Here is a 20,478-nt window from a genome sequence, read left to right as displayed (position 1 = left end):
AATGACTAGAACCAAAGACAAAATCTAGATGCAAAAAAAGTCTTTTATACAGTAGGTTAAATGTCTTTTACTCATTCATTCACCCATTCACTTGGACATTAGATCCCACTGTGTAGCCAGCTGTGGGGATTCAAAGGAAATAAAATATAGCTCTAATTGTGCTTAGTCACTCAGTTGTGTCCAATTCTGTGTGACTCCATGAACAGTAGCCCTGTTTGTCCATAGGATGTTCCAGGCAAGAATACTGGAGTTACCATTTCCTTCTCCAGGGGAATTCTCATTTAGTGTATCAGAAAGATTTCACATTTTTAAAGGGTGACTGAAGGGACATGCAGCCTAACTTGTACATTACACATTCAAAAATTCAATACTGAACATACCTACAGGTAATTTCTGCCCATGCTGAGCATCTTCCTTTGGTATTATCTCTACAGTATTTGACAGCAATAGAACAAAGAAAACGTCAATAATTTTAAATTTTATCCTTTACTAAGGATATCTATCAATTACATGTTAAAATGATACTTCAATCTTAAAGAACAAAAAAAAAACCTAAACAAAGCACTATTCTTACAGCAAACTAAAGGGATTTCCCTCCTTTATTAAGTTCTTATTTGGGGATGTATGAATTTGTACTCTTCATAAGAGGCATGGCACTAAAAAAAATTACAAAGATCATTCTTTTCCTCCTGTTTCCAAAATTTTGTAAGTCACCCTAGATGATCATGAGCTGAGCTAAAGTTAAAAAATTAATATGTACAAGCACCTCATCACGACATTTCCCAGCTGAATTTTTTTCCAAATGACATTTCTGCAAATTAAAATTATTAAATAAATTCAGATTCAGCAAGCAGCTGCTGGGTGATAAGGAATTTAAACTTGAAAGCAACTGTGTAATCTGGCAATCTAATCTTGTAACTCAAATCCAGTAAAACAAATTAGAAGTGAAAAAATCCTAATAATTTTATGATGTGGGAATATATCTCAATATATGTTTAATGTGGGGTATTGGTCACCTAAGGTCATTCAAGAGAAAAAATTCATTTAAATTACAAACTGGGTATACCTTTTAAAAAATTTCAACAGTATAATAAATGCTCTATAAAACTGTTAGCTGAAAGCTTAAAGAAAAAATTCTGTTTTAAGAACAGCACTTATTACCCAAAATACTTCACAAAACGTTGCATATTATAAGATATTTAGCTTGGACAATAGTTAACTCTGAAAAACGTTCATTAAATATTTTAAAAAGCAAATGAAATTTTTCTCCACCAGCTAAATTTCTGTACTTTTTCTATGAGAATGTCATTCAAGTTTCTAAAATAACCCCTGACTTTAAACATCTCTAATATATGTACTTCTTTTTAAAGCAATACTGTCATAAGATGCATTTGTAAAATTACTTAGATTTAGACAAAAGTAACTGAAAAACTTAAAGGGGAAGCCTTGAACACTATTAATTTTTTCCCCACATGAAAAGTACAGATAGCAGCAAAATACCCACTAAGTGAAAATATTAACCAGTTTCGAAGGCACATTGTTAGTTACAACATCTGAAGTGGGATTTATTTGACGAATTGCATGAAATTTTCAGAATATCTGCTGCAACTCAAGTAGAAAAGAGGCAAGTGTTCACATACTATGTTAGCTTGTAGTCAAGAAAGCCATTTCAACTAAAATATGTCAACCCCCCAATATGAAATCACTTAGACATTGCTGATGTAGTATTTGGATGAATTTCTGTATAGAAGATTTTTCAGACTGACAGTGTACTCAGAGCTTCAAGGGCTAGGTAAAATTAGTTCTCTTCTGGTCAACAGTGCCTAACTTCCACTAGGTGAATCTTGGTCTCCAATCCCACTGTCCAGTGCCTGCCTTACATGGAGTTGTACTTCATGGGACCACACAAAGTGTTTACATTATAAAAGGCTTCTAGGTCACTTGGTTCAAATGTAATAGCCGGTTTCATTAATCTTCCAGGAGCAAGGGAACTCTCTCCTGTAATTCTCAGGTTGATAAATTTGATTTTCCAAGTATTCTCCACGAAAGGGCAGCGGATGAGTCCAAAAATTTGTTCAAAAATGCCCAAACAAGTGTTTCCTCGGTGGACAGTCCCAGCAACTCCAACCATAACGAGACCATGGGGAGAAGCAGCACATTTTAGTCCATGGGAATCTAGGTTGGGACTGAGAAAAAGATACTCCTCTTTCACTAGTGACAGCAGACGAAGGCTCACAATTTCTGCTCCATGGTAGTCTATCACATTTTGTTCAGATGTGTTGTAATAAAACCTAAGCTTGACATCATGCCAGAAGTGCTGTGGCCCCCATTCATCTTGAGGTGGTCCCAGAAGAGGATTCTGAGAATTCAGAAGTTCAAAGAACCACTGACAGAATTCTTCACCTAATCGACGAAAATCAACCTTTTCGGCGTTTTTTTCTTCTTTCTCCTGCTGATTAATAAAACCAAGGTTAATTCTCATATCTATTTTCTATCTAGGCTATTTCAGAGTCAAGTTTTCATGTACTAGTTGTAGCAGAAAGGAAATGAACCACCTATGAACTCAATGATAGTACATTCTTTCTCAAAATGGGGAGGTCATTTAAGAAACTCTCAGTTTAAACTTCTGACACTAAGAAATTAAGATTCAACCAAGTCTCTTAAAATATCAGCATAAATTAAGTCAATAATAATGATTTACATAAGCATTTTCTCTTGATTGTGGCAGTGAATCACAGGTATGTTACCTGTCAAAACTTTCAAACTGCTTTAAATGAATACACCTATTGTGGTATATTTCATATGCAGCCAACTTTACAATAAAACCAGTCTTTAAAAGACACCTCTAAATTTGATTGAACTACATTATTTTCTATGATTGGGATTAATTTCATACACAGGAAATATGTTTTCCAAAGGAAATACTGTAAAAATACACCTGACAGACTACCATTCTATTCACCATGTATTCCAGAGCAGAGTACTTCACCCAGATGTTTAACATCTTATATTTACTGGGCACATGCTACTACTAAATGTACTGGGCACTGTGCTCGCCACTTAAGTGCTATTTCCTTCTATCTTCACAAGTCTTATGACACAGATTTATTGTTATGCCTGTTTTATAAAGAAAACAAGGCCCCCTAATTTGAAGTCACATCTACATGATTTCAAAGTTAACACTCTTTTCAGTACATTAAGGAAGCCCTAGAAGATCCTTTCCTAATGTGAAGGCAAACATCTCTCACTTAATTTAATGTGAGTGTGTAGTTTAAAAACTTCAAGTTATCTAAAGGGTCAATAGGTATTTAAATATTCACACAGTATTTAAAATGCACAGTTGAAATACAAAGAAATACAAACAGTCAATGTCAGTTGGAGGAAGTTACTATAACAGGGACTTTTTTCATAGATAACAAAAATTTCTTTCATTTTTGCAATCTAATGCCAAAGAAAGTCTTCAAAATAAGAAAGGGCTTACAACAGCATTCTTTTAAAGAAGGAGAAAAAAAAAATTAGAGAACCAGAGGCTAAATTAAAATTAAATTGACCCTGCAGTCTATCTTGGAAAGGGGCATGGCAACCCACTCCAGTATTCTTATCTGGAGAATTCTTCGGACAGAGGAGCCTGGTGGGCTAGTCATAGGATCATGACTGAAGTGACTTAGCATGCATGCATGCAGTCTATCTACTGTCTTTAAAAATCAAGTCTCCATTTGATAAAGGGCTGCAAAACATTTTTCCCTCACAAATCAACAAAATATCACATATACATTACTAAATATTAAAAAAAAAAGGTTCAAAAGGTAGGGGATATATGTATACCTATGGCTGGCTGATACATGTTCAAGTTTGACAGAAAACAACAAAATTCTGTAAAGCAATTATCCTTCAATAAAAACAATTTTTTAAAAATACTTTGGTGCTTTACTGCTCTTTCTTTAGGATGCAAAAGACATAAAGCTAAAATTATAAAAAATAAACATTAATTAACCATGTCACCCCATATCTATGATTAGCTAAAGATTCTTACACAAAACTATGGTTTAGGATATCACTATGAAATCTGTTTTACCTGTTCAGAGAGTCTAATGTCCTCTGTCTTAACTGGCTCTGGTGTTTCCTTCAATTTTGGTTGTAACTGCTTTTTCCAGTAATCCTTTGCATGCTGAATAAGATTGTGTTTTTCAGTAGCTGGAGGTATAATAACACCCTGTGTTGCCAAGTACTTAAATATGATTTCTCGGTGGACTTTTCTTCGCCTCAAAAGTTCTTCTACACTTTGACTGTAGACTAATATTGCACGAATGGCATCTAAAAGAAAATTGTAAAGATTAGCAGAAAATCATGAGTCACTTGTAAATTTGTCCAGGGTTAGCAGAAACACTATCAAATGATATTTTATAAACTCTTCTCATGGCATTATTGCTTTTGAATGAGATGGTTATCATTTTTAAAAACCAGGAAGTGGGTTGTCAGGTTTTGGGTTTTAAAAAAAATTTCTTTATAAATTTCCCTACCTAAAATTCCTCCTTCCTTTTACTTCTCGTGAGAGACTGTGAATTTAAGCATTTTAAGGAATAGTTGCATTTTAAGAAAAAAACTGAATAAGAGAAAAAAAAATTCTTTCTAATAAGGTCAATAGACCAACATTCATTTACAATCTCTAAAAACAGACAAAATTACAATTCTTTTCAGTTCAATCTCCTTACTCGACAAATAATGAAAGTCAGGGATACATAATGCATCAATCATCATACTTGTAAGAAGTGGCAGAGCCAAGACCGTCTCTTTTTTTTAGAGAATTTCTGTTAAACAGACTAAACATTATTTTTATATGTATGAGGTATGAAAGTAGTGAAAGTCACTCAGTCGTGTCCGACTCTTTGTGACCCACTGGATTATACAGTCCATGGAATTCTCCAGGTCAGAATACTGGAGTGGGTAGCCCTTCCCTTCTCCACGGGATCTTCCTGACCCAGGGATAGAATCCAGGTCTCCGGCATTGCAGGCGGACTCTTTACCAGTTAAGCCACAAGGGAAGTCCAAGAATACTGGAGTGGGTAGCTTATCCCTTCTCCAGGGGATCTTCCCAACCCAGAAACTGAACCTGGTCTCCTGCATTGCAGGTGGATTCTTTATCAACTGAGTTATCAGGGGAGCCCATATGAAGTATACAGAATGGCAATAAAATGAACTCCTATATGCACACCACATAGCTTAAGACATAGGAATAATTAGTATCTTTGAGGTCCTCACTTTACCTTTCCCTACATAATGCTATTCCATCTCTCTCTTTACCTTACATGTAGATACTCTCCTAACTGCTATTTATCATTTCCTCGATTTTCGTTCTTTTTGGCTCCCCCTCGGGGCTTGTGGGATCTTTGTTCTTCGACCAGGAATTCCAGGGATTGAATCCAGACCTCCAGCTGTGGAAGCACAGAGTCCTAACCACTGGACCACCAGGGAATTCCCTCAATTTTCTTTATAGTAGTACAACGCAACCATGTATCCCTACAGAATATAGTTTGGTATTTCTCTGAATGGTCTATAAACCTAATCCATCATTATATTACTGTAATTTTATTGTTTCTGAGATTAAGCTATGTGGATAAACACAGCTGTAGTCAACTGATTTTCAGTACTGTACCTAAGATAATTACAGACTATATCACAAGATATTTACTTTTGTTTTATAGACTTATTATGTGTATCCAAGTACAAATACTATTGCTTTGAACATTCCCACACTATTGGTGAATGTGACTAAAACTGTAATAGATTAAAATGCTGAATATAATTGATGGTGGATCTAAAAGCAAACAAGAAATGAAACTACCCAGTACACTAATGTCTCCCAGCCCAGAAGGGCAAGGAGAATGATCATCACCTGGAACCTGTTACAAAGGTAGAATTTCTGGGCCTGCTCCAAAACTACTGAATCAGAACCTGCATTTTAACAAAATCCCCGAGAGATTCATGGGCACATTTAAGTTTGAAACACTCAGGTAAGCAATCTTCCATTTTAGGAGATAATATCAAACTTGTTTTCCAAAGTAGTAGTTCCAATTTACACTCCCCAGTAGTTATCAAAGACTTACTTCACAAGATAAACAATACTTGAAGTTTATATGTTTAGTTTTTGGAAATTTGGTACATATAAAAGAGACCATGTATTTTCGGATTTTATTCCATTGCTTTCTAAAGATGTTGACTATATTTTCTTATGCTCTTCCCGCCCCTTCCACCACCCCAGAAATCATTCTTCACGTCACCTTACATTTTTGTATGGGGTAGTTTCATTTCTTGTTTGCTTTTAGATCCACCATCAATTACATTCTAATCTATTCATCAATAGTGTTAGAAGGTGATTACCATGTAAAATACATAAATGCCAAAGAACTACATTAATTCTAAAATTATTTTCAGTCTAACGTCTTAGAAATTCATTTGGTGTTCATGGTTCACTTTCAAATGAATCCTCTTAAACGGTGAAAACGTAAAAGGTCTTAAAAGAGAAAGGCAGTTTTAAGAGGCAGACTCTGATACTTAAGTCATAAGCTAATATAGGAGTCAGAAATTTTCCCATTTTAAAGTAAATTTCAGCAAATTTAAAATAAAACTAGTCAGGTAATATACAACATGATAAAGGCTTACCGCTTAAGCTACTCATTACATTACAACCAAAGAATATTTGTAATCCATGAAATCTACTCTATCGAAATGTTTATTTGGTTCTGAATGTAGTCCTAGTACACAGAATCATCTCTGAAAAAATTTGAGTCCAAAAAGAGACTTAGATTCAAACTGTCTACTGCTCTTTTATCACAGCAGTTGTTTTAAGCTCATAAAGCAGCAGACTGATAGTGTTTATGATATCCTCCCCAAGCTCAAGCAAATAGGCAGCAGCTGATACTCTTCCCCTGATCGAAACTGAAAAAGGAGAACAGCCGACTTCCCGGAATTTCTTTTAAAAAATCACTATTCACGTACCTTGAATTTTCGAAACGAAACAAGCAGCATCTGCCCATAACATTTAAAGGATTAAAACCTGGAAAGCAGCGCCATTTTCAGCCCACCATTTCCCCCAGTGCTTGGCGAGGCGGGGGTGAGCCATGGATGGCTACGGGGCAACACAGCAGCTATACTGGCCACGATTCCCGGGGGTTCCGTCCAAGTGCAGTCGCGGACCGGCCGTGAGCGAGACATACCACGGCCTCCACTCGCACACTCAGGCAAGCTGGGGAGCCTGAGGATCTCTCCGATGGCCACCCTTTGGGGGTTGGAGGGTGGGGTCTACCCCTTACCTTGGCGGTCCTCAGGCTGCACCAGACGGTTGGTGATAGTGTCGCAGAGGGCCATGATCTCATCGTTGTCCAATAGGCTGAGCAGGTTACGACAGCCCTCCATCTCCGTGTAGCTGAGCCCCGTCATCTCGACCCCCAGAATGGGGGGAGAGGACGCCGCCAACAAAGTCGCTTCCTTAGGCCCAGCGGGCCGGCGCCTTGGCAACAGATACCGGAAGTGCCTTTCCGGCCGTTCACGGCTAAAGAGCCTCGGGTATTCCAGACCCGTGGGCGGAAGCCGTAGTAAATGAGGGCACTCAGGAAACTCGGTGCTCCGATCGGTGGTTCCGGGCTGCTGGGAACTGAGAGAAGTATCTCGCATCTCTCTTCAGGGAAGCTCCGCGTTTACACCGGAACGCCGGCATTCTACAAGATAAAACGAAACCCTCAATTCCTCAGGAGTCACGCCTCCAAAAGAGCGCCTGGGAGGCCTGCGCAGTACAGGTGCGTGGAAAGCTGGCGGCGGCCCCAGCGCAAGGCGAGCTCCCGAGATGCAGCGGGGCCGACCAATGGAGGCGTCTCCTCCCCGCCCGCGGGGCCGGCCCCTCGGCAGCGCTCAAAAGTTATCTGTGGCTACTTCAGAATTGGGTGGTACACCTGAAGTTTTATATTCTTAAGTTACATAGTTGTGTGTTGAAACAATCTGGCGTTGTTTAACGTTGTACTTGGAAAAGTTTAGGAAGAAAATCACCTACCCTATGCTACGCGGGTCCGCCTTTCAGCTTCACTGGCCAACAAGCTGGGGTCTGCTATTGCTTCTCTTCTGATCCTCGCCGGCTTGGCTTTAGTCGAGGCAATATTGGGAATGGTTTAATGTTGGGGACTCTGAAAACCAGATTGCCAGAATTTTATTCCGTCACTTATTAACTGTGACCTTGAGCAAGCTCTTTGGTCTCCCAGTTTTCTGTCTCGAAATAGATACAGTAGAGATACTTACCTGATGGGGTTGTTGGAGCGGGGGAGGAAGGTGAAGAACCGTAGCGCCTAGAAAGAGTCCAGTATGTATTAGTTCATCACTGTCAGTGTCAACATTTACGAGAGGGAAACTTCAGGCTTAAATGCACTGTCACTGGCTTCTGTCTCCTTCCGTTGTTTTAGCCACCGTTTAGATTTATTAACATTAATTAGATTATTGCCAGTTAGTAGCTAAAATGTGCAAACTTGCATATCCAGATGAGCAAAATTAACCTTTATGTAAATATTACAGCTAAATATCAGTCAAAATGTGCTGTGAATATAGTCTTAAAGATAAGGCATTCGAAGCATATTTAAACTGACTTGCCAGTGGATGTCATTTAGGGTACATTTCAGTTATCAGATACCAATTCTTCGTTTTTCATTAAGCGTTGATCGCCTACCGTGAGAAATGACACATACCCTTCTTTGAGAAGCCTTTGGGAGTGTTGCAAATAAAGAGATAAGTGCTCATAATCCTGGTGCGGAGCCACATGAAAGACATGCCCAAAGTGTGTGTGTGTTTAACGTATTTACTGAGCACTACTCCCTCACTTTAACTTGCCAGGCACTGTTCTTTATGCTGGGAACAATTATAGGTCTTTTCAATTCAGTTCAGTGGCTCAGTCGTGTCTGAATCTTTGCGACCCCATGAACCGCAGCACGCCAGGCCTCCCTGTCCATCACTAACTCCCGCAGTCCACCCAGACCCATGTCCATCGAGTGAATGATGCCATCCAACCATTTCATTCTCTGTCATCCCCTTCTCCTCCTGCTCTCAATCTTTTCCAGCATCAGGGACTTTTCCAGTGAGTTAGCTCTTCACATGAGGTGGCCAAAGTATTGGAGGTTGAGCCTCAACATCAGTCCTTCCAGTGAACACCCAGGACTGATCTCCTTTAGGATGGACTGGTTGGATCTCCTGGCAGTCCAAGGGTATCTCAAGAGTCTTCTCCAACACCACAGTTAAAAAGCATCAATTCTTCGGCGCTCAGCTTTCTTGATAGTCCAACTCTCACATCCATACATGACTACAGGAAAAACCATAGCCTTGACTAGATGGACCTTTGTTGTCTAAGTAATGTCTCTTTTTAATATGCTGTCTAGGTTGGTCATAACTTTCCTTCCAAGGAGTAAGCGTCTTTTAATTTCATGGCTGCAATCACCATCTGCAGTGATTTTGGAGCCAAAAAAATAAAGTCTGACACTATTTCCACTGTTTCCCCATCAATATGCCATGAAGTGATGGGACCGGATGCCATGATCTTCGTTTTCTGAATGTTGAGCTTTAAGCCAACTTTTTCAGTCTCCTCTTTCACTTTCATCAAGAGGCTTTTGAGTTCCTCTTCACTTTCTGCCATAAGGGTGGTGTCATCTGAGTATCTGAGGTTCTTAATATTTCTCCTGGCAATCTTGATCCCAGCTTGTGCTTCTTCCAGCCCAGTGTTTCTCATGATGTACTCTGCATATAAGTGAAATAAGCAGGGTGACAATATACAGCCTTGATGTACTCCTTTTCCTATTTGGAACCAGTCATGTCCAGTTTTAACTGTTGCTTCCTGACCTGCATACAGGTTTCTCAAGGCAGGTCAGGTGGTCTCATATTCCCATCTTTCAGAATTTTCCACAGTTGATTGTGATCCACACAATCAAAGACTTTGGTATAGTCAGTAAAGTAGCGATAGATGTTTTTTTGGACCTCTCTTGGTTTTTCGATGATCCAGCGGATGTTGGAAATTTGATCTCTGGTTCCTCTACCAGCTTGAACATCTGCAAGTTCTCGGTTAATGTATTGCTGAAGCCTGGCTTGGAGAATTTTGAGCATTACTTTACTAGCATGCGAGATGAGTGCAATTGTGCAGTAGTTTGAACATTCTTTGGCATTGCCTTTCTTTGGGATTGGAATGAACACTGACCTTTTCCAGTCCTATTGGAGCTTGCATTTTAGTAAGAGACAGAAATGTAATAATGCCAGGAAATTCTATGGCGAGAAGTCAAGAGGGATGGAGGAGAGGATGTTGATAGTATATACAGGCTGTGAAGAAAGGCTTCTTTAAGTGACACTGAAGAAAAATCTGAAAAAAGTAAGAGACTGAACCACAGAAGAGTGTTCTAGGAAAAAGCAGCAATAGAGGTTCTGAGGAACAAACAGAATGCTTGGCATATAGGAAAGAGGCCAGGAGGCTGGAGCAGCTTGTGCAAAGAGAAGGCGGTAAGAAGTGAGGTTAGAGCTGTAGTCAAGATTGATCTGGAGCAGGGTTTCTCAACAGAGGCATTATTAACATTTTGGGCAGGATAATTCTTTTTTGTGGGTCTGTCCTGTGCATTATAGGATGCCCAACTGCATCCCTGACCTCTACCCAATAGATGCCAGTAGCACCTTCTCCACTAGTTGGGCTGCCAAAATATCTCCTTCCTCAAATAGTTCCTTGGGGTGGGGGGCGGGGTGGTGTGCAAAATTCCCTCAGTTGAGAACCACTGATACAGAACCACCTCTCCAAAAGTGCTTTCTAAGATGAAACTATTTTGCATCTGTGCTAATATAGTAACTGTCAGCCGGCCACACATAGCCATTGAGCTCTTGTAAGGCAGCTAGTATAGCTGAGTCAGTGAATTTTAAATTTTATTTGAATTTTAACAGTTACTTGTAGCTAGTGGCTACTGTATCAAATAGTGCAGTCTAGAGTCTTACAGCCCATTGTAAAGACTTTGGCTTTAATCTTTTACCTCAGTCTGTATTTCCTATTCTTAGTCTCTTCAGACTAGTCACAGTGGTTTTCTTGTTTTTTATGTCTTAAACTTACCATGCAGGTACTTGCCTCAGAGCCTTTGCTCTTACCTGGCACATTCATCATTCCCTCAGATGTCCGAGTGGCTGTCTTTCCCTTACTTCATTATTTCCCCTGCTCAGCAGTTATCAAAAGTGCTATCATCATCTCTTATCATCCTGTTTAAAATCACCACCTACAATGCCATGCTTACTTATTCTTCTCTACCTACTTTTCTCTATAACATTTATATTGTACTTTTGCACCTACCCACCCCCTGCCCCACCAAGTAGAATGTGAGTTCTGGGATTCAGGGATTTTTATGTTTTTTTTTTTTTGTTTTTTTTTTTTTTTATTGTCTATAAACAGAGGCTGGCACATAGTATGCAATAAATATTTGTTGAATAAATGAATGAACTGTAAAGCCATTGGAGGATTATCATCAGACTGGATCATCTTGGCTGCTCTTGTCTAGAACAGACTGCCAGAAAGGCAAGGATAAAGGCAGGGAACTCAACTCAAAGATTAATACAATAGTCCAGGTGAGAGTGGAAAACATGAAAAGTCAGGGATGACTGGAAAGTTTTGATTTGAGCAACTGGAATTGCCGTCTACTGAGAGGAGGAAGACTGGGAGATACAGGTTTCAATAGAGAAATCCAGAATTATCAAGAGAGATCTGCTTTCTGGAGAGTGTAATGATGCTCAAGAAGATTAAGCAAAGAATGAGTGAAGCAGAAAAAGTAGTACAGGTAGAGGGAGTAGCAGTGAAAAATGCATGGAACAACATGGCTGTTTTTTGGCTAGAACAAGGACAGTACAGGAGCCATAACATGAAAAGAAAGTAAAGTCAGTAAAATTGTAACAGGAAGGGCTCAGCACTAGGCCCTTCAGGCACTTAATTCTTAAACTTTGAAGATTGGCTCTCCCCTTTTAACAGACATGTAAGTCTGAACTCTGTGGGATGGGCTTAGTTGCCTTAGCTATCATGCTAGAATTTGAATACATTTGATCTCACATCTTTGAGCTTTTCTCATTAAACTACATTCTGGTAGTTTCACTGAATACTTCATGGGGAAAAAAAAGTTTTCTAGATTAGCAGATTTGGGGTATAAGATCTGGTAAAAATATTCATTCAACAGTAGTTGTTTAAAACCTATTAAAGGTGACTTCCTTAAATGCCCTGGAAATTGGGTTTCTAAGAAGGCTCTATACATTTAATAGTTTACATGCTAGGGAAATATGAAGAACCTTGTTGATTTAGATCTGTGGTTTTCAAACATTAGTGTGTATCAAACCCACCTAGATGACTTAAAGACAGATTGGTCCCTCAGCTGATCAAAAATTTAGCATTTCTGTTTTCTTGGGGACAGGGCACAATGTGACTTACGGAATCCTGTGAAAGTGCCAACTCCTAACCACTGCACTGCCAGAGAAGTCCCCCAAATTTAGCATTTCTAATAAGTTCTCAGGTGATAATGCTGCTGTTGTGGGGACCACACTCTTAAGAATCACTGCTAGTAGAGAATGAAACATCAACCAGCCGTGTCTACCAGACTTCATCCCTTGTCTCTGAAATCACTGATCTTCAGGCAAGTCTAACCCTCTCCACTTGGATATTATCAGATCCACTTGTGCCCCACTTTTGTAGGGAAAACTGCATGACAGAATGGAAACTACATGACGTGGTTTTAGGAGGAAACATCAGATTTTTCATTCTCACCTCTGCGTTTATTAGCTATGTGACTAGCCAGGTTACTTAACCTTCCTGAGCCTTCGTGTCTAAAAAGCACTGCTGCTAACCATATTTGGGTTAATAATTAGAGGTAACATACATAAAGTAAGCTGATACACAGTAATTTTTTCTCCATTTGCATTACCCATAAATAAGGCATGGATCTCTCTCCCATTTTTAGTTTTTATTCGAAGTAATACTGGATTGCCTCCATTTCAGGTATGGGTAGATATACAGCCCAAATTTCTGGCTTCATTATCAGTTGATTCTTGAAATCAGTATGAATTTTATGCTATGAAAGCAATCTAACTCATTTGTCTTGGAAATGTATTTAAACATTCGATTGCTTCCCAGCATTCCTCAAATTCAGAAAAGAAAAAATAGGAAGTCGAGATAACCCCAGTAACTTTATATCTAAATACCTCAATGCATTTATTTAATCATCTAAGATCATATGACCATGAATCATAGATGGTGGATCCTAGATCTCAGCTCTGGAATGCTTTAATAACTTTCTCAGAGTGTTTTTCAAAGCATAACATTTGTAATATTTGGAAATCACCATAATTAACAGAATATCTATTCTTTCATTTGCAGTGCTATCATCGCATCAAAGAGCTTCTCTTTCTACTTCAGCCCTCATTAAGTTGAAAATTATAGCAAAAAGTATAGGAGGTTTGCCTTTGTTAGTGAGCCTAAAGAGTAGAAGCCCTCATGACCAAGGACCTCCCTTTTAGGTACAGGTTACTAACTGGCTTAAACATGTTCCCACTGAGGTGCTTCTGTAGGAACCAATTATCATAATGTACATCTTATTTCAAAATGACTTCACAGTCTTTAAGTTCCACCAGAGGCTCTTCATCTCTGAAGATTTACCAATGTAGATCAGTCCATCCACTGTCCTGGAGAGTTCTGACATTTGTCTTCATGTACTAAGTTTGCAGAGGCTACTATTTCATACTGAAACTACTTACCTGAAATAACTTTAGTAAACAGTGTTCTATCAACTTGTAATTCCCGCATATGGACATTAGTTTAAACAATGTCTAAAAATATCTATTTTGTGTAAACTTTTAGAGTTTTCTGTTTTCCATGTATTTTAAAATCACTCAATAATCTGAATATAGTAATATTAACTGAAATACCTCATTCTCTTATGAAACATAAATTTCTTAACATTTACCTTAAGCCTAATTCCTTTTGAAGTAATGTGCTACATAAAACTGAACACTTCATTACCAACAAGGACAATGTTTTATTGAACAAATCTATGTACAGTACAAAAAATTTCTTGAAATGAGACACTATTGTTGATTTATTGCAGTTCAATGGCTCAGTTTTAATTTGTACTCTTATAAAATGCAAAGTAAAATAATTTAATGTTCAACAAGGAAGCACAAATTTCCTTTCTTGCTGAATCTGTAATACCTTTCACGTATTAACAATTCCAAAATGCATATGCAGCATTTAGTCATTCTGAAAAGGTGTTTTACAGTACCAAATAAATTAAAAAATAAACACTACCATTCTTTTTAGGTTTTTCCACCCATACTACAGTTTGAACCAAATATGAAAGGAGTACGGCTGTACTTTCAAGTGTGATTTGAAGAGAATCACAAGTTTGATGTTATAAGTTATCTTTTCATTATATAATTGGTGGTTTAAAAGAAAAAAAAAAAAATATGGCTAAAGCCCAAAGTACCAGTGTCCTTGTCCACGAAGGGTCTCCTTTTCTATCTTCTCCATAATATCTGAGCAGCAAAATTTCAGATTTGCTATTCTTTTGACCTTACTGAAACATGGCAGAAAGCTAGTATTTAATATTTCAATGGAAATTTTTATTTGACAATGAAGGATTGAAACCTGGTCCATGTAAGATAAACACACCCTTAAAATAGAAGGAGTAGAGAAGAAAAAGAGAAGATTTTGAGGAATAAGAAGAAAGCTTCCTTGTCTTCTGAATCCCACATTAAAACTGTTAGAAGTTTATGCACCTCGTAAAAGCAAAATGATGTAAGTTTTATAAGGCATACATAAGAAAATGCACATATTCTTTCAATAGCAATTATTTGATAAGTAAAGAGGTTAGAAATAGAACATTGTGGTCCAATAGAATTTTATAAAACAATCCCTTGATGTATAAACCAATTTGATCTCAGTCTTTCATAAAGTTTTCCCTTAGTAAAACAAAGGTAGAAATAAAACTTCAAATTAAAGACAAAAAAATAACAAGTGGAATATGTTTAAAATATTTTGGTATGAACTACAGAATGAATGAAAACAATTTGCAGACATGGATTTATGTCAATAGTTACAACTTATAAAAAATAAAAAGTTAAAAATGTGATAAAATGTTAAGCTGTGATTTTAAACTTCTGGAAAAGATACAAAGCAGAAATATTTCAAAATAACTTCATTGCCCATATGAACTAGTCTCCAAACAGGCTTTTTTATTACATGACTGAACTGAAATAGAACTCAAGTATTATATTTTAGTATCAGGAAGCATGGAAAATGGTTTTTCTTTAGTTGACCTTAAAAGACATAAAAATCTGATCAAGTTGTTTATCTTATGTTATTTAAATGTAAAATCCATAGCCTAATATAGGCTACATAACAAAACAAAAACCTGATTTGATTGAAATGGACTGATGACTATCAATTGCATAGTAGTAAATGCCTATGATAAATAATAAAATTGGGACATTATTTTAGATATCTGGTTTACCATGACCTGGAAATCCTAATTTAATAAAGTCTGGATGCTGCCCATGAAGAAAAGTCTCACTTCCTTAGTGGCTTCATTTAAGAAGCTTTAATATCCAAAAATTTCTAATGTAGGGTCTGATGAGATTATATACTTTGAACAAGAATATACCAGTTGGAATAACTGGAATATTTGGTTGACATATTTGTACGTTAATAGCTCTGTTTTTAAAGAATCTACCTTTGCAGCTTTTGTTCATTTTACCCCTGCTATAGATTAATACCCTATTAGGTAAAAGGAAGTCTTTAAGCGTCTTCTTTTAAAGACTATATAAGTGGAACACATCTGAGAGGGTATTTTTAAAAACTTTTTAAACAATTTATTGGCTATTAAGTTAAAATCTTCCTTAGGAAAATTACTGGTCATCAAAGAAAATAAATGCATCAATATATCTTAACTGTGTTCTTGCTGTGCAAGTTTTTGTGTAAATATTTCCTTTAATATATAAAAATCACTATTCAGGCCAAATTTATCAGAAATAAATAAGAAAGCATGAGTAATATGGCTTATTTTAGAATAAACTCTAATTGAATAAAACCAATGAATTCTTGACCTGATTCTTGGCTGTGTTATTTTTTTTTACAGCCAGTTATTTTCATAGGACTGTACTTAGATAACTCACATTAATGTCTAAAGGACCTTACTATGAATCATCAAGCAATGTCCTAACACTACTCTATATACAAATAGAAATATCCCAGTGTGCTTATACCATTATTCACATTGAAAAATTTGCAATTCAGTGTTTTCTTTCAACTAAGACATCTAAGACAGCCTTTAATGGTCTTACATTCCTCCCATCTCTCCCCAGAGTTACCAATAGTATTGAGGCTGCTGCTTACAGCTCATTGGTATTATAAAAATGGAAAGTGGAAGGTTCTGTCAAGAGCTCATTAGCAAAGCACTATTGTTTTGCCTCCTGTTAATTTTCAATGCTGGCATGTCATTCATTGAACTCTGACCTAATCAAGCCTCTGGAAACAAGTTACAATCTTTTATGGCTAGGATGGTGATAAGTTTTATTCTTTCAATTTCTAAATAATAATAAACCAAATAGAAATGGTTCTTTAAAGCATGTTTGATCCAAAAGAAGGACAAAATCTGATTACGCATGACAAGAATCCTATTTGTAGAATACTTTAAATTGTTTATTGTAAACCACTCCTTCTTTTATATATATATATAATGGGTTAGTTCTTCCCTTTCTGTAAGGCCATAGCTGGTTATTCTTTTTGACTGGTTGCCTGAACATGTTTCTCACATAAGCGAAACTGAACATGCTGCTATTGATCATCATCAACTTCTTTAAAAAAAAAAATGTGGTTTCTCTGGATAACTGGTACTTTGGGAGTTTTGTAATAACCCTTTTGGAGTCTAAACCAGCACATCTCCTCTGTGGGTTCATTCTAGAAAATGTGCTTTGTCTTTATCTTTAGTAATCCAAGATCGCTCTAAAATTAAGGCCATCAGGGAAATAGCAAACTGATGATGCATTTTCTTGTAGTGCATTTTGCACACTACTGCTTGATCGACAGATCTTTCTGAAACATTTTTATCAGGCACCTGTAAAACAGAACACGTCTGTTAATTCATATTTTATAGATGTTCATCTAGTATTCTAAGTTAGATTTCCTGTTTGTTTATACCCTTACTCATTCAAAGAATATTAATATTAGTAGAAAAGCATGTTCTTCTTTAGCTCAGTTTTTCAATTATTTTGTTTTTATTTTTTGTTTTTTTTTAAATTTTTGTTTTTGTAATAGAGGCTCAGCTTCACTTGTTTTATATTCTGGCATGCAGATGAAAAACACTTTCATCTTAATTAGTTTGTCTTCAGATTTCTTATTACATAAAAACATAGAATGAAGAAAAGCCTCAGGTAGTTAAAATGTATGATCCAAAAAGTATGAAAAAACTGTGTTTACGTTCTGGCTTCCACAAGTTCATAGGCCTATGCCTATGCAAATTACTTGTGAATGTCAGTTGTTTGATATATAAAACAGGAACTTATGGTGCTTATATGGATTACACGAAATAATGTATGGAGTAGTGCTTTATTATCTGTGTTATACAAATGTTAATTTTTTTAACCTTATGACGATTTATGGCATTTTCTACTTCTACAGATATACCTACTGAGAAGACAGCAGACTTACTTTCATCATCTGAATCAAATCCAAAGAGGGTCTGACATTTCTTTTGTGCAAGGTGAGCCTCAAGTGCTTCTGCATTACAGTAGGTGGTCAGGCATTTGCCACATCTTAATCTTTTCACTGATTTTTTACAAACGTTATCTTGATCAGAACAGGCATCTACCCTATCAGTCAGAAATTTTCTGCGTTTTGGCATACTAAGGTACCGTTCATCAAGGTAACTGGGAGGCAATGGTCTGACATATGGCTTTGTTAAAATTAAGCCATATGAAGTGTGTTCGCTCGTCGGATTTGGTTTGGAAGGTGCCTGAGATACTGGCAGGGTATTGTGTTCTTGTGGTACAACACTGGGTAAAATGGAACCGTTTTCTGTCCTGATTCTATTTGTATCAATTTTCAAAGCAGGATCTGATGAAACTAAAGGTGTCTGCTCTATTCCACTGTGTCCATTGACTAAATCATTAATACTACAATTATTTTCAGAATTTGGCTCTATGTCAGGCATCTTTTGGTCTGTCAAGCTTGTATCAGAAACAGTGTCATCAGAATGTTCATTTCCATTCTGAATTAAACTGTCTGTTTTCTTTTCCATACTTTCTATACAGGTCTTTGGTTCTGTAATATCTTTCCTTGATTTGCTAGTAGAAACTGGCAGACTAGTAGTCTGTCTCTCATTACCAGATGAGTCTTTTTCCTGATGATTAGATTTTAAGTCTGTAAGAACATCCCAAAGAATTGCTTCACTTGGTTGTGCAGATGATTCTGGTGTTTTACTTAAATAATGCTGAGCTTCATGTTCATATAGCAGAGGAAGATCTTCAAAAAGCTCATGGCATTCTGGAAAACTACACTGAGCTTGAAATATCCTGTGACTTTTTGTGTGCTGAGCAAGTTGGAATGGCAGCTTAAATGCTTCATTGCAATTAAAATGCAAACAAAAATACACATTTGGATAGCTGTGTCTATTAAGGTGATCTATAAAATGTTGAGAATCTTCAAATTGCCTTTGACAAAATTTGCATTTTCCTTTGCTCCACTTCATTACTGTTTGCCGCACATTTAAATCAGTTGGATGTACAGTCCTTGCATGCTTATTCAGAAATCCAATTCTTTTAAATATCCTGACACAGCCAAGAGCAGGGCATTTAAAATTTCCTTCTTGATCTGTTGCATATATGTCTTTTGGATGGCACACAGCTCCATTGATTTTATGAAGTACTGAACTTTCTTGATTCAGGTCATAGTCATCTTCTTCATAATCACCTTCCTCATCTTCTTCCTCCTCATAGTCATCCACACAGATAGGTAATGGCTCTGAGACATTATTTAAAGAAGTATCAGGGCTGCCATTTTCAGTAATGTTTTCAATAACATCTTCTGATACATTTACAGGAATTTCAGTGAATTTACCCACATGTGCAGGGATGACCTCTTTGTTTCTGTCACTGGAACCGGTAATAGTCTCTACTTCCAAATCTTTATTATCAGAATTCCCATTTTCAAATGAAATGAAAGTATCAGAACAATTCATTTCTTCTAAAGCAGGATTTTCTTGATCCTCTTGCTGAGCTGCAGCAATTTGCTGTCTCTGTATTTTCTTAACGTGATTCTTTAAATGCTTCTGCATAAGTCCTCTGTTTCTAAATTTCCTGCCACATATCACACATGAAAAACTGCCCTTTTTCTGATGAGCCTGGGCATGCCTTACAATGTGACCACCTAGAAATTCCTTGTTACATAACATACACCGATGCCTTGGGACATTGTGATCTACTCTGGAAGCATTAAGAGCTGTAAGGTTTTTCTTTGCGTTAATAGGGCCTTTTGGTTGCACTCCAGATATATCATCAGGATCAAGCTCTCCAAGGCTCTGATCTGTAAGAGAGTCAAGCCCTTCCTCTAAACTGTGCTGATCCAATGCCTTTTTTACATTACCTGCAGAATTTTCCAGTGCACTTTCATTTAGAAATCTAACTGCTGACTTATCACTCAGTAATGCTACACAGTTTTTCTTAATCATTATGAAATTCCAGAATTCAGGATCAAAAAACAATCCCTTTTTCAAAATTGGAAGTAATTCAAAACGAACACGATTTTGAACACTACTTGTGCCTTCATTGTATTCTTCATCTGGACGTTTGTAAAGCTCTTCAACAGTATGATAAGCTTCCAAGGAGCGTTCAAGAAAAAATATCGAGAGTGCACAAATCCTGAGAATCTCCAAATCATTTGGTAAAAAATGTGCAATTGTTTTATAAATTAGACATTTAGTTTTGGGATCATCATGAAGATCTAGTTGTAGAGCACAACCACATATTTCAACACAAATTTGTAAGCCTTCTTCTTCAACCTGTAAAAGAAAAATATTACCACTGAATACCTTCTAAAAAATCAACACTTACTAGTTTATCTTTTTAAAATACAACTCTGAAACAAAAGCTGAATAAACAAACATAGTATTCTAAACATGCAATTTTCTTCAATGGGTAGCCTTGTTTACTCTTTTTTAATATATAAAGAAATTTATTTATTTTACTTGAGAATAATCTGGAAAAGATAGCATTTTAGCTTCAATTTATTTAATTTTCAAGTTTATGAGCCTTACTAACCATAATACAAAATATTATAACCTTATGGTGATTAAAATATAAATGCATCATAAACTTATGGTGATTAAAGTTTATTACAAATCTAGATTTTTTTTAAAAAGGATGGCTTATGGAAACTCTTTCATAAAGCTGCACTAAATATTA

General features: G+C 36.8%; 3 protein-coding genes across 10 annotated transcripts in view; 1 reads left to right on the top strand and 2 right to left on the bottom strand.

The window, feature by feature from the left end:
* Positions 1–1,537: 1,537 nt before the first annotated feature.
* Positions 1,538–7,829, bottom strand: C2H3orf38 (chromosome 2 C3orf38 homolog). 2 transcript variants are annotated; one of them, XM_055567851.1, is made up of 3 exons: positions 7,311–7,829; positions 4,076–4,314; positions 1,538–2,449 (listed from the first exon to the last, which is right to left on the bottom strand). In XM_055567851.1, exons 1-3 carry the CDS (start codon positions 7,669–7,671, stop codon positions 1,877–1,879), a joined length of 1,173 nt encoding a protein of 390 aa, XP_055423826.1. In that variant the 5' UTR covers positions 7,672–7,829; the 3' UTR covers positions 1,538–1,876. The 2 variants fall into 2 exon arrangements, with proteins under 2 accessions (XP_055423826.1, XP_055423825.1); XM_055567850.1 differs by having other exon boundaries at positions 1,538–2,452; positions 7,311–7,824.
* Positions 7,736–20,478, top strand: part of CGGBP1 (CGG triplet repeat binding protein 1) — a 101,226-nt gene continuing 88,483 nt past the window's right edge. The window contains exons 1-2 of the mRNA XM_055567855.1: positions 7,736–7,793; positions 17,699–17,780. The gene's annotated coding sequence lies outside the window, so the exon portion shown is untranslated. The remainder of the gene's footprint in view (positions 7,794–17,698; positions 17,781–20,478) is intronic.
* ZNF654 (zinc finger protein 654) overlaps positions 16,997–20,478 on the bottom strand; it is an 84,831-nt gene continuing 81,349 nt past the window's right edge. For 6 of the 7 annotated variants that reach the window (XM_055567842.1, XM_055567843.1, XM_055567847.1 and 3 more), the window contains one exon: positions 17,144–20,075. In XM_055567842.1, coding sequence (XP_055423817.1) covers positions 17,598–20,075 — 2,478 coding nt within the window. In that variant the 3' untranslated portion in view covers positions 17,144–17,597. The other variant, XM_055567845.1, reaches the window with a different exon arrangement.

Source organism: Bubalus kerabau, chromosome 2 (genome assembly GCF_029407905.1).
Source record: "Bubalus kerabau isolate K-KA32 ecotype Philippines breed swamp buffalo chromosome 2, PCC_UOA_SB_1v2, whole genome shotgun sequence".
Classification (NCBI taxonomy): domain Eukaryota; kingdom Metazoa; phylum Chordata; class Mammalia; order Artiodactyla; family Bovidae; genus Bubalus; species Bubalus kerabau.
Note: the sequence above shows the minus strand (reverse complement) of the source record. Positions and strands in the feature narration are given on the sequence as shown.